This window comes from Chelonoidis abingdonii, chromosome 7 (assembly GCF_003597395.2).
Source record: "Chelonoidis abingdonii isolate Lonesome George chromosome 7, CheloAbing_2.0, whole genome shotgun sequence".
In the NCBI taxonomy this organism is placed as follows: Eukaryota; Metazoa; Chordata; order Testudines; family Testudinidae; genus Chelonoidis; species Chelonoidis abingdonii.
Window position 1 is genome coordinate 42,975,957 of NC_133775.1, and position 15,770 is coordinate 42,991,726.

Below are 15,770 nucleotides of genomic sequence, written 5' to 3' on the forward strand. Positions count from 1 at the left end.
AAGAGGAAATCTAGACCTTTGGAATTTTTTGTCAAAAGAAAAAAAGAATTCCGGAATAGCCAACAGCCCAATGGTTCGGCAAACTACCTAGGATATTGGAGACTTGGGCTCACGGCTATGCTCCAAAAAATATTTTATTATTTATCCAAAGTGGAAGAGCTCCAGTTGGAGAGACTGAGAGCGACCTACCCCAAATCAGCCAGGCACAAAGAAGCCCTGCTATCAGCTGGGCTAAAAAAAAATTAATAACTAAATAAGGAATGTCATTTCCACCTACAAGAACCAGCGTTTAAGTTAAAGGTGGTTTACTCCACCCTGATGTAGTGCTTCTTTCAGTCAGAGATTGGGATACCTCCGTTGGTCTTGATATTTGCACATGATTTCAGAGATCTGATGACAACAATGCCTGCGTAAAAGATGTAACCACGTCGAGGCTCTAATTGCTCCTATATGCAGTAATCATGGCTAGGTTTAGTAGGGTGCCCAAATATCTACAACTTCAAGACCCAGGCACACAATGAGAGGGCAGTAACATCTGAATAGCAAAATAGAAGGTATATCACAGCCTACCAACAGCCAGCTTCCTCAGGTCCCATGAACAGTAATGTGCCTGACTGACACTGGGAAATAAATCTCTTGCACTTATGTGTTGGGATCTGGAAAAAGGTTAGGTATGATCTTAAGCCATAGACTAGTATATCTTCTATATTTGTGCATTGAATGTGCTAGTAAATTTGCCGCTTATCTTTCTCTATTCAGCATAAGGTGTTTATCTTCATTTGTGTGTCCACAGCAGGATATAATCTGTAATACCCAGGACCAAAACATTTTTAGGAAATTTGTGCTAAATGGAACAATTTTCTAACATATTAACCAGGAAAAGGATACAATGGGAAAATATAACGAAAACAGTAACTGAACTCAGTGCAAAACGTCAGAAGAAAAGGAAACTAAGAGAGTACAGCTAGTTGCAGAGGGAATTGCAGATTGCCAAAGGATACAGCACCAAACATGTGAGGAGATACTGCTATTTTAAAAAGTACTTGTTTGTGTCATTTGCAGTAGCATGTGAAGTAATGGTCACTAGGAGAGATATTAATGCCTTCTAGCCTAAGGCAACAAAGACATTACCAGGATATAAGTTGTGAGGAAAGAGAATTGTGTTTATCTCACTGGGAAACTGTTAACCAAAATTTGAGGCGATCTGCAGTAATGGAAGTTTTACCCATTTTGTAAAAGACTAGTAAAACGGAAAGGCAAAATTTTTGGTTAGGAGGCTGAAAACTATGGGACAGAATGTAAGAGTAAATAGAAGCCAGCCATCTCTACTCCATACCATATAAAACCTATTGACTAAGTTACTAAAAGCCTGTGGCAATATCCTTGATTTAGCCTCCTTACACAAGAGTTTGTGGCTAGTTAACAAATATTTGCTAGCTCTATTGTGAAGGAGAAAATATACTGTGAACTTCACTTCTGCATGCCTGTGTATTCTGAAAAAGGCCCCAACCATTTTAACTGGCAGTGAAGATGTAAACATCTACCTGCCATGGCACACTTACCTTCATTGCGTCAAGTGCCAGCTTCAGATTTTCCTTCTCCATTGGGTCAATAGTGTGCTTCACCAGTTCCTATATGGCAAAATGCAGGGATATTTCTTATAACAACTTTTCAATCAGCCAGCTGCCAATCAATTTATACATTTATCACTCAAATAAAATGACTACTGTGCACTGGTCATATCTTGACAGTACAAGAATGTTAAGCTATTTGCTATATTTTAAAAGATACGTAGCCCATCTAGAATCTAGAAAAATTAATGGTTAATTAAAAGCAAAAAAGAAAATCTAGAGAGAAATCAGAGGACTATATGTTGTAACCAAAAACAATACACCGCTACCTCGATATAATGCCACCCGATATAACATGAATTTGTATATAACATGGTAAAGCAGTGTTCCGAGGGGGCGGGGCTGCGCACTCTGGTGGATCAAAGCAAGTTCAATATAACACGGTTTCAGCTATAACGTGGTAAGATATTTTGGCTCCCATGGACAGCTTTATATTGAGGTAGAGGTGTATATTGCTAAAATACTAGAAAATGGTGGGAATAGATGCTTCTACTTAAAACTGCAGTTTTTCTAGCAATTTTTGTGGATATTTTTCTCCTGAAAATACTGTAATATATTTTGACACCCTGTTACGTACCCGATTGTAGTTTTATGATGCCTCATACTTTAAAACACTATGAGTGACATAATCTTTCAAATCATTTTTCATAATATACAATTTGATTATATTGCTTTGGTTCCAGTCTCAAATGTTTTAAGAAAGTGGTTCTGTCATCAGTTTGGTTTATTTGTTTTTTTCATGATTTTCTGTTGATCAGAATATTGATGACTTGCATTTATATAGATATATTTCAAGAAACGTAATAAGTTTGAATTACACAAAGCACTGCAGAGTCAAAATTATGCTTCACATAAAGATAGTAGCTCTTTTTAAAATGACATTTTACAAGCATCAGCTGGGTTGACAATCTAATACAGTAACATATTTCTTTGCTGCTGAACTAATGAGTCTCCTGGAACAGCTATCAAATTAAATTTATAAGACCCTCCACCCTCATTATAGGACTAACTGTGGAAGCCAAGAGCTTTGTGGGTTATAATAAGAAGCATTTCAAAATAAATATGGTTTTATTATAATTTACTATAGCAAGGAAGTATCTTAAAGAATGGTATAATCTCATTCAGCTTAGTCTTTGGGTGTAGTGGTCTACATTACAAAACCACCACTCTCATAGTTTGCCACCACTAACTTTTAAATAAGTCATTAAATGAAGAGTGATTGTTATTCTCAGATAGGCTTCAACTGTGTGGAATGATCACCACAGAGAAGGCTGAACTGCACTGGATTTAACTTCCAGACCAATAAGTCGCAATTCAAGTCAATAAAAACATTAATCACTGTCCTTTAATAAAGACACTGAACCCTCATTATAACAATCCTCTGATGATAAACCATCGCCGCTTTGCGCTTAATCACTTTAAACTTCAAAAATAAAGTACCTGCAGCAGCAGATGATATTTCAGAACTCGTTGCATAGGAACCACTAGAAGATCCCGCAAAGTAAATTTCCCATTATTGGCCCTCTTAGAACATTCCTAGTTTTTAAAAATAAAATTAAAGATTGAACTGTGATTCTTGGGGGGAAAAAAAACAAAAAAAGGTACAAAGTACACTCCTAATTTTTTAAAGTAGACATACAAGTTTGCCAGATCACCCAGATATTAGGATACTAAATACCACCATAATGAGGAGAAAAGCATCTCCAGAGTGATAAGTTGAACCAAAACCCTGGCTCAGAACACCCCGGAATTTTGAGGTATCCAAGATCTGGATCCAGAACCAGATCCTATTCTTCAGGTGTTCAGACAGCAGAGTGATGACTGCAGTATAAACACTGTAATTAGAGATAAGAAACCACACAGAGTTTTGTTGATTTGAAGCTGTGAGTGTCTATAAGAGCAACAGAGATAGCAGTTGGAATCACTCTGGCTAGTGCCCAGCAGGTAGTTCAAGTGCAACACTGCAGGTAAATAGAAAACTCTTTGGGCTGGTCTACACTAGGGGAGGGAAATCGAGCTAAGATACGCAACTTCAGCTACGTGAATAGCGTAGCTGAAGTCGAAGTATCTTAGATCGAGTTACCTACCGTCCTCACGGCCCAAGATCGACGTCCGCGGCTCCCCCTTTCGACTCCGCTACCGTCGTTCGCGTTGGTGGAGTTCCGGAGTCGACAGGAGCTCGTTTGGGGATTGATATATCGCGTCTAGATGAGATGCGATATATCGATCCCCGAGAAATCGATTGCCACCCGCCGATACGCCTGGTAGTGAAGACGTAGCCTTTGTCTTATTAGATGCAGGCATAAATAGCACAACAAGCATGCAACTGTGTGGATTGAAGGTGACTACTAAACCTAAAAACTAGACATCCTGTTTATCACAGGTTGGATCATCAAACTCCCACCCTGCACATTCACTTCCCCACCAAAGCTGATGGGCAGTATGCTGTACCCTATAAAGGGCTGTAGCTGATTATCCAAAAAGAAACTGTGCTTCCAAGGTTGTCTGAACATCTGGGGTGGTGTGTCTTACACACAATCCCTTGTGCAGACATGTGCTATGGGGCAGAGTTTAGTCTTTAAATGTTATTCTAATTATAATATTAACATATTTTACTCTCAGCTACCTTCACGCTCACCTAAAACACTACGAGAAATAAGTGTTTCATTGACAAAACCACTTCTTGGGTGAAATCCTGACCCCACTGAAGTCATTAGTAAGACTTCTTCTGACTTCAGTGGGACCAGGATTCGATCTCTTCTGTGTCTACCTGACAAGTTAATTTGGTCAGTTACTTCAGTTAAAAAGGTAAAGAAAAGAAACGTATAGACACACGTCAGAATGGACAGTTTTCTTTTTGCGGGGGATGGCAGATCTATATTTGTATATAAAAAATAAATATCAGTACCTCTAGCTTCAATTTAACATCTTCTTTTGTCTTAGAAATGTTGTCTAAGCAGGATATGGCTGCCTCCACTTGACTGCAGTACTGTCCATAAATAACCAATCTAAACCAAGGCAAGAGAAAAAAAAACAAGAGGGAGGGTGTGTGGGTTTTAAAACAAAACAAAAAAAAAACCAAAAAAAAACCAGTCTTTGTTCACACTTCACAAACAAATATATGGGTTGCATTCTTCCCTTCAATTGGGAGCTGTACCTACATATCCGAACATAATAACTTGGCCCTAGATGTGTGTTACAAAGCTTCCCCAAGAATATAATGAGGTGCATGTTTGAAAAATACTAAAGATCATAATCAAAATGCTGTAAAATCATTTCAATTCACTTTAACATTGACATGCATATACTGACACAATAAAGCATTTGTTTCAGGCTGCAAGACAATGTAACTGCTACTTAACAGCACCAGAGCCATTAGTATTTACAATGTTAAGAGAGAGATTTCAAAGGATGCAATGAATAAATTCTGTTACATAGGATTAGCCCAGGATTAATTACATCCACTCTTTTTACAGCAACAGTAGGTTTTGCAAACTGACTTAACAGCTTCTATTGAGTTTACATTCCATGAGGCTTTGGGTCAAGATAATAGCTAACATATGTAAATGCACGAAATTCTTACTAGCAGTCAGAAATCAGCATGGTATCCACTGGTTGATTTTTGTAAAATTACTGGAAAGAATCCAGGTTTGTACGAGGAACTTCCTGTTCCCTTCAGTAACAATTAATTCAACTCTTCTCAAACTGTTCTAAATCTTTAGAGGTGACTCCTCTCTAAACTGTAAGCTCCATCTTTGGGGATCACAAACCTCAGTTCTTGTCTTCTATTTTTAATCTTTCTCTTTCCTGATCATCTTCTGTTTAGCATTAGCTTCCACATCAAAAGTGATGATACTTACTGCACATCTTTCACCTTTAATTATTATTTTAAACCTATACTGCAGTACAAATAGAGCTAGACCCAGTACCTCTCCTCCCTTGACAAAATAAACTTGTAGTTTCCTCTCAGCTTCCTTAAGTTACATTGCTTCTTTTGGAGAAAAGGCGCAACCTGAGACAACTCCTGCTCCTGTAGTTCCCCTCTACACTCAGATCTGCCATTTGCTTTCACTAACCATACCTTTCCAATAATCACCCTTTCCCTCAGTCTGTCACCATCTACCCACACACACATAGCACTGCCAAAAGCTCCTCCTCTGCTGAAACCTTCATATATGGCTTCATTTCCACTCAATGTGATTATGCCAACTTACTTTCCCATCATCTCCCCAAAATCCAGCTTTCCAGATTCAGGCGTTTTCTCTTAGCTTATATCTGCTTTCTCACAAGCATTGTGTGACTGCATCAACCTCTTCTCAAACAACTCAATTGGCTCCCCAATTATTTCAATTTCCAGTTCAGAAGTGACTTCATTAACACTTTCTATGGACCCCCTAAGACTCTCCTCAGCCTGTTTTACCCTTCTTTCTGTCCTCTGGAATGCCTCGCCTGTATCTTTCTGCCTTATTTTATTTCTCTCCCCATCTCTGCTTATTTTATCTTTGTACTTGTATTGTTTATCTCTATAAAGCATTCGAAGATAGTTTTTATGCCAGAAGCTGTGAAAAATAAGTTATATGATTTCATATAAAATATGGATGCTACTTTTAAATGAAAAAGTGGTGGCAAAAGCACTTGGGGAAAAATGAACAATCCATTCTATAAAATAATAATAGCACTTCCTTCGTACTTTCCACATTCAAGCCCACTGCATATACTGATGCTGCTACCCATAGATATTCAGTCCAATTATATAAATGCTTATAAAGTATTTAATCATAGAGAAACACTTCAATGGACTGAGTGTAGGTTATCACTAAAGTATGTAAAAGTTAGTGTATAAATATTACCTTTCCTTGTAGTTAATAAAAATTTGATACAGGTTCTGGTCATTTTTGTTTACAATGGAGTCAAAAATGTCCTGCATTAGACTTCTGTGGGTTTTCACCAATTCCTTAAAAACAGTAATATAAGAAAAAAATGTAAATGTAAATAGAACCCCTAAAGCTTCCAGAGTGAAGATTAGTATCTCCATGTATATCTGTTAGTTCCAACAAACTAAGACAACAGATCACTTATGAGTAGCTGCTACTTTCAACATTTGCTTTGAAATGCCGGATCTTCCATACAACGTGACAAGGGAAACTAAACTCAGAGACCTATTAATGGCTAATTTATTCCAACTTGAAATGTGCACTGTTAGTTCATCTTCATTTTATAATGATAATTTTAAAATTAAGCAAGACAAGTTAATGTTTTAGTGACAAGACAAAAGTAATGATTCGTTTCCCTGAGCTGTGAAAAAACAGTTTTGTACATTACATCAGTCAATTAGTGGCATCCTGGTACTAAGTTAACTGCAATCACTATAAGTGTCTTGATAAAATGGTCCGCTAATGGGCCAGGAAAAAGACAAGGATGCTGAAGAAATACTTGAGCCAAGCTATACTGCAGCAGAAATTTTAAGATTTTCAGTTCTAGACCAGTATATAAAACACAGTACCTAATGACAGTACAAGATAACAGTCAAAGCTACAAATGCAATATATAGAAATGCTTCAAGGCGAATATATTAAAATAGGGACATATTTTCCCAGACTTGTGCAGGACTTTAACTAAACTGCCATTGAATCAGAGAAACAAGGTGGGTAAAGTAGTATCTTTTATTGTACCAACTTCTGTTGGTGAGTGAGACAAGCTTTTGTGCTTACACAGAGCTCTTCTTCAGGTCTTGGAAATGTACTCAGAATGTTACAGCTAAATAACGGTGGAGCAGATAGTGTTTAGTAGTAAACACATATTTCGAGGGACCAATCATAGTGAAGTGTCCCATTATTTTTCTTAAAGGACTCAAGAAATACTGTTAGACCGTATCTATACTACAAACTGTGTTTGACACAAGTTACATCAGCGAACAGCCACTGAAGTTAGTACATCATTCATGTGCATATTTGGCTGCTCACGTAAGTGCTATGCATACTCACTAGGAGTGCTTGTGTCGATGTAAAGTGCGGCGCATCACAAGTTGGTATCCCAATGTGCCACATGCCACTGTCCGGCACAATGCCTTTTGGGAAACATTTACAATATGTTGTGGGAAAGAAATTACTTTCCCAGGGATCTCTGGAGCTAGAGGTCAAGTTCTCATGATGTAACTTTCTCTATCCAGCAATACCCCCAAATTTTTGTGCCTTTTTTAAAAATCCCCCACACCTGTGGAGGAGGAGGATCTGGGGAACTACAGGCCAGTCAGCCTCACCTCAGTCCCTGGAAAAATCATGGAGCAAGTCCTCAAGGAATCAATTCCGATGCACTTAGAGGAGAGGAAAGTGATCAGGAACAGTCAGCATGGATTCACCAAGGGCAAGTCATGCCTGACTAACCTAATTGCCTTCTATGGTGAGATAATTGGCTTTAGCAAAGCTTTTGATACACTCTCCCACAGTATTTCTGCCAGCAAGTTAAAGAAGTATGGGCTGGATGAATGGACTATAAGGTGGATACAAAGCTGGCTAGGTCGTCGGGCTCAACGGGTAGCGATCAATGGCTCCATGTCTAGTTGGCAGCTGGTATCAAGCGGAATGCCCCAAGGGTTGGTCCTGGGGCAGGTTTTGTTCAATATCTTCATTAATGATCTAGAGGATGGCGTGGACTGCACCCTCAGCAAGTTTGTAGATGACACTAAACTGGGAGGAGTGGGAGATATGCTGGAGGATAAGGACAGGATACAGAGGGACCTAGACAAATTAGAGGATTGGGTCAAAAGAAATCTGATGAGATTCAACAAGGACAAGTGCAGAGTCCTGCACTTAGGATGGAAGAATCCCATGCACTGCTACAGACTAGGGACCGAATGGCTAGGCAGCAATTCTGCAGAAAAGGACCTAGAGGTTACAGGGACAAGAAACTGGATATGAGTCAACAGTGCGCCCTTGTTGCCAAGAAGGCTAACGGTATTTTGGGCTATATAAGTAAGGGCATTGCCAGCAGATTGAGAGACGTGATCATTCTCCTCTATTCAGCATTTGTGAGGCCTCATCTAGAGTACTGTGTTCAGTTTTGGGCCCCACACTACAAGGATGTGGAAAAATTGGAAAGAGTCCAGCAGAGGGCAACCAAAATGACTAGGGGCTGGAGGACATGACTTCTGAGGAGAGGCTGAGAGAACTGGGATTGTTTAGTCTGCAGAAGAGAGGAATGAGGGAGGATTTGACTGCTGCTTTCAACTACCTGAAAGGGGGTTCCAAAGAGGATGGATCTAGACTGTTCTCAGTGGTAGCAGATGACAGAACAAGGAGTAAGGGTCTCAAGTTGCAGTGGGAGAGGTTTAGGTTGGATATTAGGAAAAACTTTTTCATGAGGAGGGTGGTGAAGCACTGGAATGGATAACCTAGGGATCTCTTTCCTTAGAGGTTTTAAGGTCAGGCTTGACTAAGCCCTGGCTGGGATGATTTAGTTGGGGATTGGTCCTACTTTGAGCAGGGGGTTGGACTAGATGACCTCCTGAGGTCCCTTCCAACCCTGATATTCTATGATTCTATAGCACTTTTCAGTGTTTGCCCTCTACAGGATGCATGATTCTCCTGTCTTTGCATGCCTGCAGGAAGTACCACAAGAATGGGGCAACATGAGTATTTGTTCAAGGACAGTTTTCTGAGGGGCACAATGAAAAACAATTCAAGGTTGTTGTTTGTATTCATAGAGCAGTTGCAGACGGTAGAGCACCACCTCTGAGCCCAAGAAACAAGCACTGACTGGTGGGATCACATCATAAAGCAGATTTAGGATGAGGAGCAGTGACTGCAGACCTTTAGGATGCAAAAGCCCACATCACTGGATCTGTGTGCTGAGCTCACCATTCAATACTTCACTGAGGGATGATCACAATTTGGAAGCTTGCAATGCCAGATTGCTACCAGTCAGTGAAGAAATCATTTTGGAATTGGGAAATCTATAGTGAGGGGCCATTGTCATACAAATCTGTAGGACCATTAATCATCTGCTATGCAGGACTGTGACTCTCAGCAACCTGCAGGAAATAGTAGATGAATTTGCAGCAATGGGGTTCCTGAACTGCACTGGAGCAACAGACAGCATGCTTATCCCTATTTTGGCATGAGCTCACCTTGCTACAGAATACATCGACAGAAAGCGTTATTTTTCTCTGGTTATGCAAGCATTGATGGATCACCAGTGGCCAAGGAAGGTGCACAATGCTCGCATCTTTAAGAACACAGGACTGTTCAAAGAGCTGCAAGCAGGGACATTCTTTCCCTGCTGGCAGATTACCATTGCTGAAGTTGAAATGCTGATAGTGATTCTGGGGGACTCAGCCTACCCTTTGCACCTCTGGCTCATGAAGTCATACACTGTCCACCTCAATACCGCCAGGAAAGATTAACTATTGGCTCAGCAGATGCAAAATGACAGTTGAATGTGCTTTTCCTAGATAGAAGGGGCACTGGTAGTATTTACTCATTAGATTGGCTCTCAGTAAGAAAAATATCCCAATGGTTATAGCTGCTTGCTGTGTCCTGCATAATATTAGTGAGGCAAAGCTGCCACCAGGGTAGAGGGCAGAAGTGGAGCGTCTGCCTGCTAACTTTGAACCTTGTGTCTACAAGGACTATTACAAGATCGCAACACAAAGCTATATGGGTGAGGGAGACTTTGAAAGAGCATTTTAACAGTCAGCCACAGCAGTGTTCTCTGGGCTTGGAGCTTTGGTGCTGCTAAGAATTGTAAAGCATTTGCTGAACAATTATGAACAAGACTAGATATTTTTCTGAAATTATGAATATTGTGATGTTAGATGTGCATTTACAGTTACAGTTTGCTTTGATTATCTCTATGCATTCTGCAGTATTTGTTGTGAACTAAGAAAGATAAATTTCATTCTCCACAAACTGAACTTTACTGGGGGGAGGGGGAAATAGTGCAGAAAAATCAATGTGCAAAAATAACTACAGGCAACATTACACGAATGTTTAACATAACTTAACAAGGTGATAATTTAAAACTAGAAAAGATTTAAATATTTATGTTCATTTGAGTGCACAGATATAGACCACTGTGGCTACAAAAAAAGAAACTGATTCACAATCTGTGTACGTGAAGCTGTGGTTTTCCTAGCTGTTCCCTGGCATGGAGTGGTAGGGATACTGATGTACTCCGTGATGTCATGTGGTATGTTTGGGAGTGTGCGAAGCAGTGACTGTGGAGTTCTCCAAGACTAAAAAGGTGGACATATTGGTTAATCAAGATCTGCAGCATTTGGTTTGCTGCCTGTCAATTCCCATGCTGTTGGTCATATTGACCCCGCCAAGTCCTTTCTTCATTGTCCAATGCAACATTTCTTAGTCCTCTTCTTTCTCCCCCTCGTCAGGGTCAGGTGTTCTGCAGGTGTGGAAGAGACCCCCTCTCAAGGCCACCACGCCCAGAAGCTGCTGAAAAAACAGGCAGGTACCACTGGATTTATACTCACAACAGAAAGGGAAGCATATGTTTCAAAACTCCCTACCCTTATTCCTATGGACACTTAACAAGAAACGCTTATTCACACTTAAGCTTTGGGTCATGTCAGCACAAACTGAATATGGCCTGCCAAAAGTGGTGGGGGGGGATTTTCTATTGCATGAAACTATAAAATTTCAGTCTCTATTTCCACGGTTACAGCTATAGAGCAACGGCACTGAATACTGGCACTATTTTTCACAGGCGGTGGTGATTTGAGCTGATATCTCACTCCTGAAGGTGACAAAGCCACAGAGAACACAGCTGTAACTGGCATCCTGAAGCCATCCAGGCCCATGCACCTCAAGCCTGTTGATTGTAAAGGTGCCAGCCGAACTCATCGCAGAGTGGCATTGGAAAGTGTCCTGCCATGGAGAAAGAAATAAGACAGCCATCCCTAGAAACCTTGAGGAAAGGATTGCAGAGTATCTTCATGAAATTTGTATTGAGATTGCTCAGAAGGATAAAAGGGACATCCCTAGACATGTAAACAAAGTGCTCCACATGGCCGCAATGAATCCATGGGGGAATGAAAGCACATGCCAATTCTACCACTATTTGTAGTACCTCTATCACTTCTTGCATGATTAAAACAGTGAAGAGTCAATGCCTTTTTCTTGTTCATTTGGAGATGGGCCAGGCACCATCTTTAAGGGTAAACATTGTAAGGAAAAATGTATGCACAAACTTAGTCAAGTTCCGTTCCCCTTCATTTGGCTCATTCACGTTCACCTGGCAGGACTGGCTACACTGTGGAGGAGTCTTAAACAGGTCCTGATTTGCAGTAAGGCTGGATTCTCCTCCCTGCACTCCACACTCGTCCTCCTCGCTGTTCATGGCATGGGTCTGTGTCTCACACTCCTCTGAGGTAACCACAGTAGTCTGTGGAGTCTCCACCAACTGTGACATGGAGCTCTTGGTAGAAGCAGCAGGTCTGTGGCACAGCATCAGATCTACTGTTGGTCTCCCTGGCTTTGTGGCCTCCCTGGCAAAATTCCTTACGTTTCATGCAGCATTGCTGCTGGTCCCTGTCATACCCCGTTGTCTGCATCCCTCATGCAATCTACTGTAGATGTCCACATTTCTGTGGCTGGTCCATAGCCATGCTTGCACAGCCTCTTCTCCCCACAGATCCAGGAGATCCAATACCTCCTGTCTACTCCAGGCAGCGGTGCATTTAGTATGTGGAGCCAGAGTGGTCAGTTAGGCAGTTGCACGCAAGAAGGGTGAGCTACCAGGTATGCTTGCCAAGGTGGACAATCCGAGAAAGGCATTCCAAAAAACACATAGGGGGCTTTAAAGGGGGCAGGGAGGCTTCTGGTCTCTGTGACTCCTGGGCAATGGAGTTTAAAATTGCAGCCAAAACAATCACTGTGTCACGGAATGGGGCATTATGAGACAGCTGCTAGAGGACCTCCAGATTCAACACAGGTTCCTATACTCGCACTGTGTCGACCTCAGTCGGGCAGCCAAGGTTCTACGCCAATTGGGGAGGTGGTTTTACTTCGTCCTTCAGACAGGGTGCTTACATCAGCCAGAGACAAATTCAAGTGTAGACACATGCACACATAGGTCCCCATAAGGTGGCTTACATCGAAGTAACTGTGTAATGTAGAGCAGACCATAGATCAGGCCTAAGGCAGTTACTAAATTCCTGCAACTGTAAGTTACCAGCACCAACTTAAAAAAGTATGAATTGCATCTTTTTTCTGAGTATGCTGGATTGCTAAGTCTCCAAAAGTCAATGTGATATCCCAAAGCATATGGAGTTCATACAGGTAACCTCAGCACATTTCAACTTAACAGGAAGTTTCTTAGAGACTATAGATTTTTATTTTTATTTTTTTACAACTTTCCCTGTCAAATTCCAAGTATAAGGCTGTAAGCTGTATTGATTTTTCAATGTCTTCAGTGACAACACATCGAGGGCAGATACCAATGAGAATCCGAAAGCTTGCTATAAAGTCTGTTCAGAAGCATTCTTGCCAATCAAAATACTGTGTAAACATTCTCTACATTGATTCAAAGCTCAGGTGTAATACGCTGATGATGGTCATGTGCTTTGTAAATTTCTGAAGAGATGTTTTCCATCTTATCTACACAAAATATGATCTATGTTTCTCTATTATGCACAGCAGGATGTGAGGAAATTCATACATGGTTAATATCTAACTTAAATTCAATCAATAAAATACTAGCATAAAAAAGATCTTCTAAGAGTTACTATATGATTATAGTGCCAGATCCTCAGGTGGTATAGATCAACAAATATACTCCAATGTACACTAGCGGAATATCTGGTCTATACTGTAATAAGAGGAGGCCCTGAGATATAAACCTTGGTATCCGAGGCCCGGTACGAGGCCTAAGGCCTGAACTAAAGTAATGGTCAAGGCGTTGCTAACAAAGCAAAGTTAATCTGTGAGCTAGAGGCAGGCCCTGCTCACAGAAGCAGGCAAGGAAAGGGCTGATGTTGCATAAACGTATATCTATATAGTGTATTGAATACCAGAAATATAAACACGGTACCAGGACACTCTGACACTGGAACAGTCCACAGATAACAAGGAACAAGCTGATTCATCCCAATGACAGGGCCAAAAGGGTAATATGATGGATAGAGTTGTTTTGTTCGAACCAACATGTACAAGGTGAGAGGCGGCACCTAGCTATGTAGAGGGGTTGCACCTCAATACGTCAGGAGTGATGTGTAACTTGTTTGTACCTGTATATAAGAATGCATCCCTGGGGCAGTGTCTTTGTCAAGCCAAGGGAGCAGTGGAAAGTCCCGCCACTGACTGAGTCCATTGCCAGGGAGCACATATGTACTGACTGGCTGCACCTTACCAGCACCTTGGACTTTGTTTGCCAGGGAGCTGGAGACTGTTTCTCTTCGATAATAAACCTGGCCGACGTGCCTTCGTACCTTACTAGAGTCTGGGGTCATTGGGGGTTCTCTCAGGATCTGCTGTGTCAGCTATCTGCGCAGAGCTGGGACAGCACACAGAGGGAACACACGCACGCAGCTGATTGATATCAACATTGAACAGGCCAGAGCACCACACTGGTAGCATCTGACAACATATGCTATTGCTCACAACCTACTGTGGCTGTATGCAAAAAATTTTTCCTCATAGTAGCTATAAAAAGATAAGGTCTCAAATCATTTTCACTAAGATGTACAGTATCCTACTGCATATTCAAAAAAGCTTTGAAGGGAATTTGCACATCACATTTCAAGTCATCACTTTGTTCAATAGCATGTGACTGCATAAAATGATAATCAGACACAAATTCTCTGTCTTTTTTTTTTTTTTTTTTAAGTATACGATTACTCACAGGAACGTTGATGAACACTATATCAAACTCTGATGCTGAGAGAAATCTTTTCAATGGCACCATGAAAAACTGTTAAGAAAAGTGAACATTGACGGGATTAATATATTCTCTATTCCATTATACAATTACATTATTACTATATAAATAATTATTCTATTAGCATGAAGTTCAGTGGCTTACTTTCTCTATTGACTCCAAAGTCTCCGTGTATTTCTCTTCAGTCTGTTTTATTTCAGCAAGGCAACAGCTTCTTATGTCATTTTCAGTACATTTCTGCAATTAGAAGCAAGTTAAGTTTAATTCATTTGTGGGCACCTCTTGTATAACAAACTCTTTTATTTGTTTACTGTTTGGCTACTAAGACACATTGCTTGTTGGAAATTTCTCAGTATTACAGCTTCAAAAGATTGTAACAACTACAAAGGGAATAGTTTTTAAAAGCACAATTAGCTGGCAACGTCTAGAATTTTAGTAGTCCTTGAATTTTGATAAAATTTGGCATTCAGTATGTTATATTTTAAGGTAAACAATACCTTCATCCTTCTTATATACTTTTTACAATAATATAATGAGATTAAGATGAAATATAAATCCATATTTATTTAATTTGGGCCTTTATTCACAACAGTGAGCAATTAGTTATAAAAAGAAAAGGAGTACCTGTGGCACCTTAGAGACTCACAAATTTATTTGAGCATAAGCTTTCATGGGCTACAGCCCACTTCATCGGATGCAAAGAATGGAACATATGGTAAGGAGATATATATATATACACACACACCTACAGAGAACATGAAAAGGTGGGAGTTGTCCTACCAACTCTAAGAGGCTAATTAATTAAGAAAAAAAACTTTTGTAGTGATAATCGGGATAGCCCATTACAGATAGTTACAAGAGGTGTGAGAATACTTAACATGGGGAAATAGATCCGATGTGTGTAATGGCTCAGCCATTCCCAGCCTCCATTCAAGCCTAAATTGATGATGCCTAATTTGCTTATTAATTCAAGTTCAGCAGTTTCTCGTTGGAGTCTGTTTTTGAAGCTTTTCTGTTGCAAAATTGCCATCTTTAAGTCTGTTACTGAGTGATCAGAGAGGTTGAAGTGTTCTCCTACTGGTTTTGGAATATTATGATTTCTGATGTCAGATTTGTGTCCATTTATTTTTTTTATGTAGAGACTGTCCGGTCTGGCCAATGTGTATATAAATGTCCTTACTATGTGTTCCATTCTATGCATCCGATGAAGTGGGCTGTAGCCCACGAAAGCTTATGCTCAAATACATTTGT

The 15,770-nt window shown here is 40.3% G+C and overlaps 1 protein-coding gene across 4 annotated transcripts in view; it reads right to left on the reverse strand.

The window, feature by feature from the left end:
• Window positions 1-15,770, reverse strand: part of VAV3 (vav guanine nucleotide exchange factor 3) — a 259,518-nt gene that overhangs the window by 147,736 nt on the left and 96,012 nt on the right. For all 4 annotated transcript variants that reach the window (XM_032803745.2, XM_075067838.1, XM_032803748.2 and 1 more), the window contains exons 6-11: window positions 14,664-14,756; window positions 14,484-14,552; window positions 6,482-6,585; window positions 4,540-4,639; window positions 3,072-3,167; window positions 1,563-1,631 (exon numbers count right to left, since the gene is read on the reverse strand). In XM_032803745.2, coding sequence (XP_032659636.1) covers window positions 1,563-1,631; window positions 3,072-3,167; window positions 4,540-4,639; window positions 6,482-6,585; window positions 14,484-14,552; window positions 14,664-14,756 — 531 coding nt within the window. The remainder of the gene's footprint in view (window positions 1-1,562; window positions 1,632-3,071; window positions 3,168-4,539; window positions 4,640-6,481; window positions 6,586-14,483; window positions 14,553-14,663; window positions 14,757-15,770) is intronic.